At 41.3% G+C, this 12,733-nt stretch overlaps 1 protein-coding gene across 3 annotated transcripts in view; it reads right to left on the reverse strand.

Annotated features, from left to right (window-relative positions):
* Window positions 1–271: 271 nt before the first annotated feature.
* The window catches only part of LOC127772268 (probable LRR receptor-like serine/threonine-protein kinase At1g56130), an 18,917-nt gene continuing 6,455 nt past the window's right edge, over window positions 272–12,733 (reverse strand). The window contains exons 15-24 of one of the 3 annotated variants that reach the window (XM_052298287.1): window positions 5,335–5,382; window positions 4,962–5,029; window positions 4,413–4,792; window positions 4,137–4,329; window positions 3,847–3,984; window positions 3,641–3,759; window positions 3,161–3,377; window positions 2,844–3,075; window positions 2,403–2,553; window positions 272–935 (exon numbers count right to left, since the gene is read on the reverse strand). In XM_052298287.1, coding sequence (XP_052154247.1) covers window positions 567–935; window positions 2,403–2,553; window positions 2,844–3,075; window positions 3,161–3,377; window positions 3,641–3,759; window positions 3,847–3,984; window positions 4,137–4,329; window positions 4,413–4,792; window positions 4,962–5,029; window positions 5,335–5,382 — 1,915 coding nt within the window. In that variant the 3' untranslated portion in view covers window positions 272–566. The remainder of the gene's footprint in view (window positions 936–2,402; window positions 2,554–2,843; window positions 3,076–3,160; window positions 3,378–3,640; window positions 3,760–3,846; window positions 3,985–4,136; window positions 4,330–4,412; window positions 4,793–4,961; window positions 5,030–5,334; window positions 5,383–12,733) is intronic. The other 2 variants (XM_052298288.1, XM_052298289.1) reach the window with 2 other exon arrangements.

Genomic DNA, 12,733 nt, shown 5'->3' on the forward strand with positions numbered 1-12,733 from the left:
AGTTTACGGCCCAAGTTGATGACAGCCCTCTTCGTTTGTTTCGTGGGCCTACCTTGTAGACGGCCCAGTGTAGATTATATTCCTATATTTGCTTTATTTCGACTCCCTGAAAAATAATAGTATATTTCAATTTCACTATATATATTTTTTTACAATCTTTCTCCTAAAAAATTTGACAATCGTTATGTAGTTACACTGTATTTAACTATAATACAACCTGTATGTAACTTTTACATAAATTTTTTAGTGGTAAAACAACAAAACTTTTACATAATTTTCAATTGTTGTCCGCCACGGTCTTTGTTTTATGGAAATAACATGTTACGAAAGAATTTATAAAAGTTGTAGTTACATGCAAGTTATATATAATTACACTACGATTATATTATTATAATTATATCTGTGAAAATTTTAGAAAACAATTATCGGTAAATGTACGTATAATCCCAAACATAAGCTCTTCACAAAGCCTTTGACCCTTGCAACAGCATAACAGCTATTATCTGTCACAGTTTCTTGAGAAGTTTGATCCGACGAAGCACCGGCAAGCGGCGGCGCGAAAGTCATCACCTGCCTTCTTCGATGACGGAGCTCAAGAACGGCGACGAGATTTTCGGCGAGGTGGCCCTCGGCGGCAGCGCCGAGCTCGACCACCCGTTGGCGGCGGTGCTGCTGATCGTGGAACCGGAAGTGGTGGTGCCGCCGCCCTTGAGCTGCCACTCCGTGATGTAGCTGGGCTTCGCCGCCACCTCGCCCACGTCGGCGTCGCCGGTGAGCATCGCCATAACCCTCGACATGGCCGGCCGCCGGTGAGGTGAGCCCTGGGTGCAGAGGAGGGCCACGTGAATGGCACGGAGCACCTCCTCCCTGTTGAATTCTGTGAGGTTTGGGTCTACGATATCAAGAGCATGGTCGCTCTCGTACAGCCCCCACACCTGAAGAGATGGCATGTTCAGAAATTTCTGCTGTTATTTTCAGAGCAAAATCAAATGCATTTTTTCACCATGATCTTAAAGCAATTTACAATAAAATGGTTGAATTTCGATATCCCGTATTGTTCAGTAAGACAAATACATAATCAAGCAATGATGATAAAAACCAGAAAATTGTGTTAAACGGTTAAAGCAGCATATAAACATGAGTATGTTAAATCTTGCGGTTTTATTTCTTCAAAAAAAAAAAAATCTCGCGGTTGCATATTTGATGAAGTAACGTGGGGATAGCTGCAGTTTTGTGTACAAAAAAGTGACAAATCTGTGCGCCAAACTATGGTAAGATGGTATAATTGAATGCTCGAGGGTTGAGGCAGAACAAATGCTTTTTTTTTCGCTTAACAAATTGCAAACTATGGTAAGATGGTATAATTGCAACGCCATGGTGGCAACTATAAACTACTGTATTAGCTGTGATACCTCGCAAGGTGTATTAAGTTGCGTGTCCGTGTAACTATAACCTCCCTCTTAATTGAATGTTTCTATATGTTGTTCGTAGTAACAATGAGTTTTGATTTACAATGATAATTAATCATAACAACACCCACATTATGAGTAAATTAAGTACCTTTCGACGGGTACATAGCGGATAGCCACATTAGTGCATCACAGATATACATATACGCTCACCACTAATATATATACTTCAAATGATGTGAAGCTTAGTCTAACCCATGAATATTTATTAAAGGACGAGGTTTATTTGTAATAAAATCTTTATTTAAGGTGCGAATTGTAAAATTATATGCACAACCTTATATCTTGCTCTTTTTGTTCTTTGGCCGTTGGATCTTTGTATAAATCAATGATCTACTTGTATTTTTTTTTTTAGGAACGTTATGTAGATAGAGTATGAGGGTCTATTTGTAAAATAAACTACGGAATTATATCCAAATCCTTAATACTTTTTTCTTAGTTGTCCCAGATTTGGCCACTAATCAGGGAAGCGAGAGCGGGTCTGCGGGCTGCTCCTGAAGCTCGCACGGCTCTGATTCGCTGGGGTGCAAATAAGGTGGCTCAAGAGCTTGCTCAGCTAGCCATTCGGAATAGGGAGGCAGTGGTCTTACGCCTGAAGGCGCCGGTGTGTGTTGCTGAGCTTGTAATCCTTTCTCTGAAGCTTAATAAAACCCCTTTCTTCCCCCGCAAAAAAAAGGAGGCTTGTAGACAAAGTAGGATTACTACTTCCTCTATCCAACAGCTCAGATTTTTTTAAGCTATTTTGTCTTCGTGTGAATCCAAATACCATTATTTTAATTTGTTGATTGCGTGGTTAGTTTTGAGATTCACTTCACTTGTGAACATTTCGCACAGGGATTCACTTATCAATTGTAGAGATTTCGGAGTACGTTATGCCAATAACACAAAGACCAGACCGAGAAAGAATTCATCATTGAGCTACCGAGAGCTTACCCATTCGAAGATATAAATTTTGTCTTCTTCAAGTGCATCATCATAGTTTGGCCGGCCAGCTAAAGTCTCCAATAAGACCACGCCAAATGCAAAGACATCAACTTTCTCAGTCATACGACCTCTCATGGCATACTCAGGTGCAAGATAACCACTGGACAAAGGAGAGCAAAAAAACACAACTATCTTAGGAATTAGTACATAATAATTTGTAAGCTGTTGATGTAATTTGACGTCTTCAAGGGGCTCGTACGAAAGTTTGCTTACTAAATTCAGATTGTCTGCTGAGTAGAGCACAGCACCCCAATCCCCAAATAACCAAATCATGCAGTATAAAGACAGGAAAGCCTCTTTTGCCCCTTAAGGGATTACCCTTTGTTTCTTGCATACCAATAAAATGCTATGAAAATTTTTGAAAAAATAATGCAAAGGCAGAATGCTTACAATGTTCCAGCAACTTTCGTGCTAACATGAGTCATATTGTCATCATAAAGTTTGGCTAGCCCGAAATCTGATATCTTAGAATTGAGATTGGCATCAAGTAAGATATTGCTGGCCTTAATGTCCCTGTGCACAACACGGATGCTTGAGTCTTCATGAAGATAAACCAGACCTCTCGCAATGCCTAAGCATATTTGGAAGCGTGCTGGCCAGTCTATATGCAATTTCTCAGTTCCTACAAATGCGGGGGTTGAACTTTAGATTTCTATCTACTATAATACAAATTCTCAGAATCTGAGTTGCATCAAACTGAAAGTAACCTGTACCAAACAATGCTTTATCAAGACTTCCATTCTCCATGTACTCATAAACCAGCAGTGGATTATTGCCTTCAAGGCAGCAGCCGTACAACTTCACGAGATTACGGTGTTGCACTCGGGATATAGTTTCTATTTCAGTTGCGAATTGCTTTTTCCCTTGATGAGATGTTTGAGATAGCTGCTTCACTGCCACTAGCCTTCCATCCGTTAGCTTACCCTGCAAGGTTGCATTCACCAAAATGCAAGCTTCAGGTATTGCAATGCCGAACATCTTTTGTATTTTGTAATGGATATATTGGCATAATTTTTCCCCATTTTGTTAATTACATATGCGTCATCTTAGAGCAGAAATAGAATGCAACGAATCTAGCTGTTATGCATAACAAACAGAATTTGTACAATGATATGTATCTTTGATAAATCAATTTCTTAGGTAAAACTTCAGAACAACTTCTTCATATATAGTATAGATGCACTAACCTTATAAACTGCCCCATATCCTCCTTCACCAAGACGGTTGCTGGAACTAAAATTTTCAGTTGCGGACCTTAGTTCACCATAACTGAATACGTTGGGTCTGCCAACAATACCGTACAGCTCTGCAAACACAAAAGATACCATCAATTTATTAGCTTCCTGTTTGCTCGGTTAAGGATACTGTACATTATTAACCATGTGCCCAGTACCTTGTTGCTCCAGTGATAGCTTTCTCCGTTTCTGTCTCCACATAACGATTCCAGCAAGGACTACCAAACCTAACACTGTCACACCAACTACAACTCCAACAATTACACCTGTTTCACTGCTAGTTCTCTTGTTTTTTTCTGCCGAATCACACACCGTAGGGGTGAATTTGACCCCAAAAAAAAAGTCCACCTGTTAGAAAAATTGTAATTTACAGTGGAGTGCAATAGATAACCCAAGATAATACATCGCTTTCATATTGGAACCATGATTTTGTAGTCAAGGGGATTACTTAAACTCAAAGCTGAGATTGTGGGCCCATAGTAGCCTTGACCAGGAATGCAGCAAGTGCCCTTGCCAGCCCAGAAGAGATGAATCTCAAGGAAGTTTTTGGTCACAGGAACTTTATATGACTTCTTAACAGCAGTGTAAGATTTATCGCCTGCTGCCTTCCTGATGTCAAAGTTCTTCTCCTGACGTTCACCCTGCAGAAAAAACATGACAAGAAAATCTTGAATTGATTGTAAGCTAAACAAAAAAAAAGTTTATAAGCTAGACAAGAACCAACCTGGAGATATATATCAAAAACCCTTCTCCCTAGGCTCTTCCAAGACTGCGTGTCTTCGATTCCAAACTCTGCAAATTGAAGAGTGACTGTATAGTTTCCATTCTCAAGTCCAATACCATAATATCTTAAAGATGATGGCGACATCCTTGAAGTCTGGAACAGTTTTGAATCTAGGGTGTTCTGAAACTGGCGCGAGCTGTAGATTATGTAACTTCCATTTGGTGCATCCACGAACTTTCCAACGTTGCTAACACCCCATGTTAGTGGTCCTGCAACATAATATGATGCAGCTCCAAGATTGAAATCATCAGCTTGGTACCTGAAATTATCTGAGCCTGATATGAATCTGTTGCTACCACAGTTCACAGCTAAGGAGGCAGCTGCAAGTAAGATCAATTAATATTAGTATTGACTAATTAAGTAAAATCTGCAGTTCAGATTTAATGTTTCTTAACTAAGGACATTCTTTCCTCCCCCAGAAAAGAACAAAAAACTAAGGATGTTTGTGATATTGGATGTTCCTGATATTGCAAAGGGTGAAAGGCTCACATTGTGGAAAACCAAGAGAACAGACCACATTTCGCTGAAGGCACATCAGCCCCGTAGGTAAGACATTACTGCAGATGCGAAAATCAACATTTTCAATGCATAGAAGCTGAGGGAATATATTACCCTGGCCCAAAATATAGCTACCTTTAGTCCTTTTTAGGGATTAAGGAGAGGGGTAAAATTAAATGGAGAAAGATTATGATTGGCAAAGATGAGAAGCTATGTGTACAAATTAAATGAGGGATGGTTATGATTGATTGAGATGGAATAGGTGGAGAAGTAGTTATATTTTGGACTAAATTTTTAATGAAGATAGCTATATTTTCGGATGGAGGGATAATTATTTATACTTGAGATTCAGAAATGTACACACCTGCTTTCATTGTCTCTATCAACCACAAAATTATTTGCCACCAAATTCCTAAGTAGAATGAACAGTAGTAAAATTAAAATGTTTACCCATATTTCATACTTCCACAGAAAATATAGAGCTTGTTTAGTCTGTACTTGAAAGAAATATTATAATATTAAGCTATAAAGATTGATGCCTCTACAAGTACCACGCAACGCTCATGCTGTGTTTGATATGGCCATGGAAGAAAAGGTTGGGAATGGACAGTCCCTCTCTCTCCATCTTTCGCCTAAAGAAGGAGGATTTGCAACCACTAATTGACAAAATCGGCCGTCGACTGCCTCTCTGGATGTCTCACTTGATGACTCCTATTGGTCAGGCCACCATGGTGAAAGCAGTTCTGAGCTCAATCCCCATCTACTTGCTCATGGCAATCAATGCGCCAAAGTGGGTAATCAAGGGGATCGATAAGATCCGCCGTGGATTTCTTTGGGCCGGCAAGGCCACGGCAAGCAGCGGTGTCTGTCGGGTTGCATGGGCTCGAGTTTGCTCGCCCATAGAGTACGGTGGTCTGGGTATCCTCGATCTGGAGAGATTGGGTATAGCATTGAGGTCGTGATGGCTCTGGCAACAAAGAACCTCGCCGGATAAGCCGTGGCAGGGACTTAACATCCCAGTTTCGCAGAAGGAACGCAACCTTGTCTCGATTTCTATGGTATGCTCAGTGGGCGACGGGAAGTTAGTGCTGTTCTAGGAGGATTGTTGGCTACAGGGCTCCTCGTTGGCGCCGGCCGTCTATGCAGCTGTTCCCGCTCGGTTCCGGAGCAGGCAAATGGTGGCTGAGGCTTTGCAAGACAGGAGGTGGATTCGAGACATCTGTGCGGCGCTAGGGATCCATGCAATCCTGGAGTATCTCAAGCTTTAGGACCTTCTTCGATCTTTGCAGCTTGTGGAGGAACCGGACACGATCTCTTGGCATTGGGAGAGTTCGGGGAAGTACTCCGCACGCTTGGCGTATCGTCTTTGCTTCGTTGGAAGAACTCGCCTCGAGCACAAGCCAATCTGGAAGTCTCTAGCGCCCCCTCGCTGTCGGTACTTCCTGTGGTTGGTCGTCCTCATTCGTTGTTGGATAGCGGATCGCCTTCGGAGTCGAGGGTTGTCGCACCCGGCTCGCTGCCTTCTTTGCGATCAATGCGATGAAACGATTGATCATCTCTTGGTCGCTTGCCCGGAATCTCGCCAGCTGTGGTGGATTGCTCTTATAGCTATTGGTCATTCTGAGAGTGTTGATGCGAAAAACACACACTGGCCTGGGAGATCTGCTTAGCTCCAGTGCAGGTCCAAAGATTGATGAGATGCGGGCGTGCCAGTCAGTTTGATCCTGCAACTGACAAGATATGTAAACAGTAGATCAAATAGCCGATTGGCTGACAAGCCGATGGAGTAGTTCCAGCCGATGCCGATACCAGCCAATAGCGATAGGGTTTTGAGCAATCGGCTATATGTCCAATGTATATAATGATATGAAGGCAATCGGCTGATGATAATATAATATAGCAATATAATCCAGTAGAAACCAATCGATTAACAATATGATATAGCAATATAAGCACTGATCCGAAGGTTAAAGCATACATCGGCTGGAGGTCCGATGTCATACAATCTACATGATTAGATTAAACAGTGAAACCTTTGTTGCGATCGGCTAAATCCAACTTATATGTACATGCAATCCTTACAAGTCGATGCAACGTCCAAATAACTTATCGGCTAGCACCCCGATAAAACATTAGCATGAACCTATCGTCTTAACAAGATTTATATTATCAACAACAATTTAGTAGGTCGAACCTAACCGATGCAACACGAGATTGTATATGATAATCTAATACTCGATGAGCCGATAGATCTATCTAATGTGATGGATATAACAAATCTATTTATAACAACATTATGATTGTAGAGATATATCGGCTAAGACAGAAGATCGGACCTAACCGAGACAGTCCCAACTAAACCGATGCGTCTCTAAACACAATGCAACTAGAGATAGAATTGAGATATCAGGTAGGAAAATATATCAACCAAACTAGAGCGATCCAAGAGATCAAAGCGATGCAGCCTTGAACAACACCAATGTAGCTGATAGATTCACTAGCCGGCGGAACGTAGGACTTACCCCTTCGCCGGAGATCGAAATAAACCGATGCAGCCCTGCGTCAGGTGCCAAATTCCGCCGGTTGATATGTAAAAACCTCAGGAAAGAGGGTGGCGATGCGCCGAGAGTAGTATTAATCGAGAGATAATTTACAATAACCCCGGGTGTACATATTTATACCCATTAGGAGATACTAGTCCTTGTAGGACAAGAAAGAAACCTTCCTAAAGATAAAAAGGAAAACATAAAGTCCTTACCGGACACTAAACACATTTTCCTAAAGATACAAGGAAACTAACAAACTATTCCTAATTAATAGATACACTTGCCATGCCGCATCCTCCTCGAACTCGGATTCTTCTAGATAAGCTTCCATTAATTGATCCAACTCCATCAAGAACACAACTGCTGGCGACTTGACGACTCCCATCGGCTAATTCCAGTACTCTAAAGCCGATATTTACTCTAAGCCGATGATGACTTTGGGCTTACCAAATTTTGGCGTTAACAGAGTGTCTAACACTCAATGAGCAATCTTTTCATTCTTGGTTGTGCGACTGTCGCAAAAGAATGGCCAAGGAACATCGCCGGGGGTTCGACACCATTGCAACTTTGGTGGCGTGGACGATTTGGAAAGAAAGAAACAATCGGGTCTTCAGCCAGAAGAGCAGGACATGGGCTGAAATTGCTAGGGCTATGACGGGCGAAGCGGATCTTTGGCGGTTGGCTAGAGCCGCAATACCGGCCATGGCAATCCCTATGTCGGGTGATAGGTCGCCAAATTCGTTGGGAGATTAGGTTTCTGTTTTCTTCTTCTTCCCCCTCCTATATCTTGTCCCTTTCGTTTTTTTTTTTTTGAGCTTTTGGCCCGCTCTGTAAATACTTTTATTCCTTCTTAATATAAAGATGCGCCTCTCGCGTATTCCCCAAAAAAATCTTATTTTGGTCAGATAGATGGTTATAAGGCAAGACTGTGGCGGAGGTGCCTCCTATTCTTATCAAATTGGTTCATAAAAAGGTCATAAAAAACCGTGTTGTGGTGCAGGCTTTGAAGAATCATAGAGGCTGATTGGTAGTGCTGGCTACAGCAGCTCAGCCGCAGCCAGCCAGCCCAAATCTACACAGAACAATTGATTTGTAGCAGCATAAACAAGGCTGTGCTACTTGCCGGCTACTGCTGCACTGCTGCAGCTAGCACAAACGATCAAAGCCATGGATGGGCTACGGATATCAAAGGAGCGCTTTCTGTCCAAGTCATTTTGGAATACCTTCAGGTATGGGACTTGGTGGCTGGTGTGAGACTACAAAATGATATCTCTGACCAATATAGTTGGAAGCTTGATAGGACCGGCAAATACATGCAAACCAGCCTACTTCTTTGTTGGCACAATTAGGTTCGCACCTTGGAGAAGAATTTGGAAGAATTGGTCGCCACTAAGGTGCAAGTTCTTCATATCGCTTGTGTTTAATAACCGGTGCTGGATAGCTGATTGCCTTGCCAAGAGAAGGCTGCCACATCCCTCTGCTTGCCCACTTTGTGATCAGGCAGTGGAAACCATCCATCATCTACTGGTCGAATGCGTCTTTTCTTAGCATGTTTGGTATATAATCCTCCAAAGGTTGGGGCTAGCTTCCATAGCTCCAATTCAAGATACAACCAATTTCTCAAGGTGGTGGTCCAAGGCAGTAAGAGCCTTAGAGGTAGAGACAATGACTTCAAAAAAAAAGCTTAACTCGCTCATTTCTTTTGGTGGTTTCGGGGAAATAGAAACATATAAACAATTATGGGTTCAACAACATCCCAAACATGGCTCCTCGGATCTCCTATTCCAAAAAATGTGCTGGATGGTTTTCCAGCGGAGTTCTATAAAAAATTTTGGGATATCATCAAGGTTGATCTGATGAATCTGTTCAAAGAACTCTATGCAGGAAATCTCCCATTGTTTAGTCTCAACTTTGGGATAATAACACTCATTCTGAAAGTCCAAGAAGCAAATAGAATACAACAATTCAGACATATGTATCTATTGAATGTAAGCTTTAAAATATTCACCAAGGTCGCGACAAACATAATTAATTCTGTGGCAGGCCATGTGGTGAGCCCTACACAAACTGCCTTCATGCGAGGATGTAACATTCTTGAAGGCGTTGTTGTCCTTCATGAGACAATACGTGAACTGCATCGTAAGAAGTTGAATGGGGTTATCTTCAAAGTTGACTTTGCGAAAGCCAACGATAAGGTCAAATGGCTTTTTTTGTTGCAAACCTTATGGATGAAAGGTTTCTCGCCTAAGTGGATCTCTTGGGTTGAATATTTTGTTTCGGGAGGGAGTGTGGCGGTAAAAGTCAATGATGAAGTTGGACATTTCTTCCAAACTAAGAAAGGTTTACGACAAGGAGACCCCTTATCGCCAATGCTCTCTAATATCATAGTTGACATGTTGGTTGTTCTAATCGAAAGAGCCAAAGCAGATGGGCAAATTAAAGGAGTAGTGCCGCATCTCATTGATGGTGGTCTTTGTATCCTGCAATATGTCGATGATACGGTTCTCTTTATGGAACATGACTTAGAGAAAGCTAGCAACATGAAACTATTGCTTTATGCTTTTGAGCAACTATCAGGTCTTAAGATAAACTTCCATAAAAGTGAATTATATTACTTTGGTGAAGCTAAATCCTTTGAAAAAGAATATACTGAACTATTTGGTTTCTCCATAGGTGAATGTCCTATTAGGTACTTGGGTATTGGAATACATTATAGGAAACTAAGAAATGTCGAGTGGAAAGATGTGTTGGAACGATTTGAGAAGCGACCTAGTAGCTGGAAACGAAAGATTTTATCTATTGGAGGACGACTTACTCTGATTAACTCAGTGCTTAGTAGCCTCCCAATGTATATAATGTCTTTCTTTGCAATACCAAAAGGGGTACACAAAAAGCTTGACTATTATCGCTGTAGGTTCTACTAGCAGAGTGATGGTAAGAAAAAGAAGTACCGCCTTGCTAGATGGGACATTCTTTGCCGCCCTAAAGACCAAGGGGTTTAGGAAATCATGATCTGGAAATTTAAAATATAGCTTTATATAGGTTGCTTACTACGGATGGAGTTTGGCAACAGCCAACACGGAATAAGTATTTGGGTTCACAAGCTCTTTCTCAAGTTCAGTGGAAAACTGGAGACTCACATTTTTGGGCTAGCCTAATAAAGGTGAAACAAGACTTTTTCCGTTTCAAATCATTTATAATTAAGGATGGCTTCCAAATTAGATTCTGGGAAGACAAATAGTTGGGAGATGCAACCCTTCGAGAATAGTACCTTAGCCTTTACAATATTGTTAAGTCATAAATGGAGTACCGTTGCAGATGTCTTTCAATTTGGCTTTCCAATCTTTTCATGGAGAAGAGATTTAATTGGTTCAAAATTAGTAGCTTGGAATAACTTATTACCATGGATTGCTAATTTTGAACTAAGCCAGGAGCAAGATGAGTTCGGATGGAATTTGACCCTTAATAGGCAGTTTACTGTGAAAACTCACTACTTGGCACTAGTTCATAGTGGTGTCCCAAATATAAATAGACGCCTCTAGAAATTGAAGGTGCCACTGAAGGTCAAGATTTTTCTTTGATACCTTCATTGTGGAGTTGTGCTAACCAAAGACATCTAGCTAAACGTAACTGGCAAGGCAATCAAAATTGTTGTTTTAGTCACAACAAGGAGACAATTAAACACCTGTTCTTTGAATGTCATTTTGCTAACTTAGTTTGGTCAATCATTTATGTCGTGTTAGGAATTACTACACCACATAGTGTTTTGCACATGTTTACTAGTTGGCTTTGGAGAGTTCAAAAAGATTTACAACCGTATGTTCTGTTAGGGGCGGCTGCTACTTGTTGCTTGTTGGTCGCTTTGGTTATGCAGAAATGATATAGTTTTGGACAGAAAAGTTATTTCTTCTCCTGTGTAGGTTGTTTATTTAAGAGTGAATTGCACCTTGAGCCACCTTTGATTACCATTGTTACAATTTGGACCAGGCTAAAGCCAAAATTTTCACTTTGGGCCGGGTATCTTTACATGTTGTTTCAATTTGGATTCCCTTCTTCTTCCTCCAACTCTTTTCCTCCTCTCTCCTCCAAACTGTAAAGTCTTCCAAAGAATTCAAGGGGTAGTTTGCATTTTCAATCATCGAGTAGCTAGTGCTTGTGGATTAATTTCAAGGACAACAGAGGGTGCACAAGAAGTATTCCTACTGTAGCAACTAGCATACGAAGAAGCTGGCCAGCAATGACAGACAACTGTTGCTACTTGCTGAACTGACAATAAGAACTAGGCCAAGTAGCAGACAGCCACGCTCAAGTCCATGCTCGACCTCCGCTAGTGCTACATGTTGTGCTGCGCTAAATTTCCACATGTGCCGCTCGAGCTTCAGCAAGTTTTGCGGCGCTCAAGCTCCACCATTCACCGTGCCGCCTGCATTTGAGCTCGAGCTCAACTTCGGCAGGCGGCTATGTTGTGAAGGGTTTTGCTTCTCATGCACTACACCTAATCGAGAAAGAGACCTTGAGCTGTACAAAGAAAAGAGAGAAAAAAAAGGGAGCTGGACGAAGAAGAGAGTCCAAATTGAAACCTTGTGTAAAGATAACCGGTCCAAAGTGAAAAGTTTTACTTACCCTTGTCCAAGTTGCAACACAGGTAAGAAAAAGTAGCCCAAGATGCAATTTACTCTTTATTAATTATCTATTGGTTGTGCACTTGGGTTATACTACAGAAACTGGATTCGCGAGATTCGGTTACTATGAGATGTCTATGCTTGGAACAGGTTGTCAGGGAGTTTTTTTACCCAGGGGCATGGGTGGCGATCTAGTCTTAGGATTGATGGCCCATAATACTTCGGTACTTCCTGTAATTTCTTTTCTTATAAACTTTTAGATGTGTGTGTTTTGGCTGTGCACATCCTAGTTATGCAGAGGCCGGAAGTGTGCTCAGTGCTTTTGTATCATCTCGATGTAATTGGCTGAGTTCAATAAAATCTTTCTTTATCTAAAAAATGGGTTCAACACCATCAACCCTAGTGTAACATTAGTTATCTAAATAGTGGTCAATGAATGTATCCTTTGGATCATGGCCGGGGCTGATAGATTTAGAGAGTTCCTTAATAGGTCACTTGCCCCATGTGGGTGAGGTTGTTTTTTTAGTTTTGTGTGTTTTTTCATGATAAAGTTAAGGTCTATTGAAACCAAGTCCAACAGGAACAAACAAGATTC

Source organism: Oryza glaberrima, chromosome 4 (assembly GCF_000147395.1).
Source record: "Oryza glaberrima chromosome 4, OglaRS2, whole genome shotgun sequence".
NCBI classification, from domain to species: Eukaryota; Viridiplantae; Streptophyta; class Magnoliopsida; order Poales; family Poaceae; genus Oryza; species Oryza glaberrima.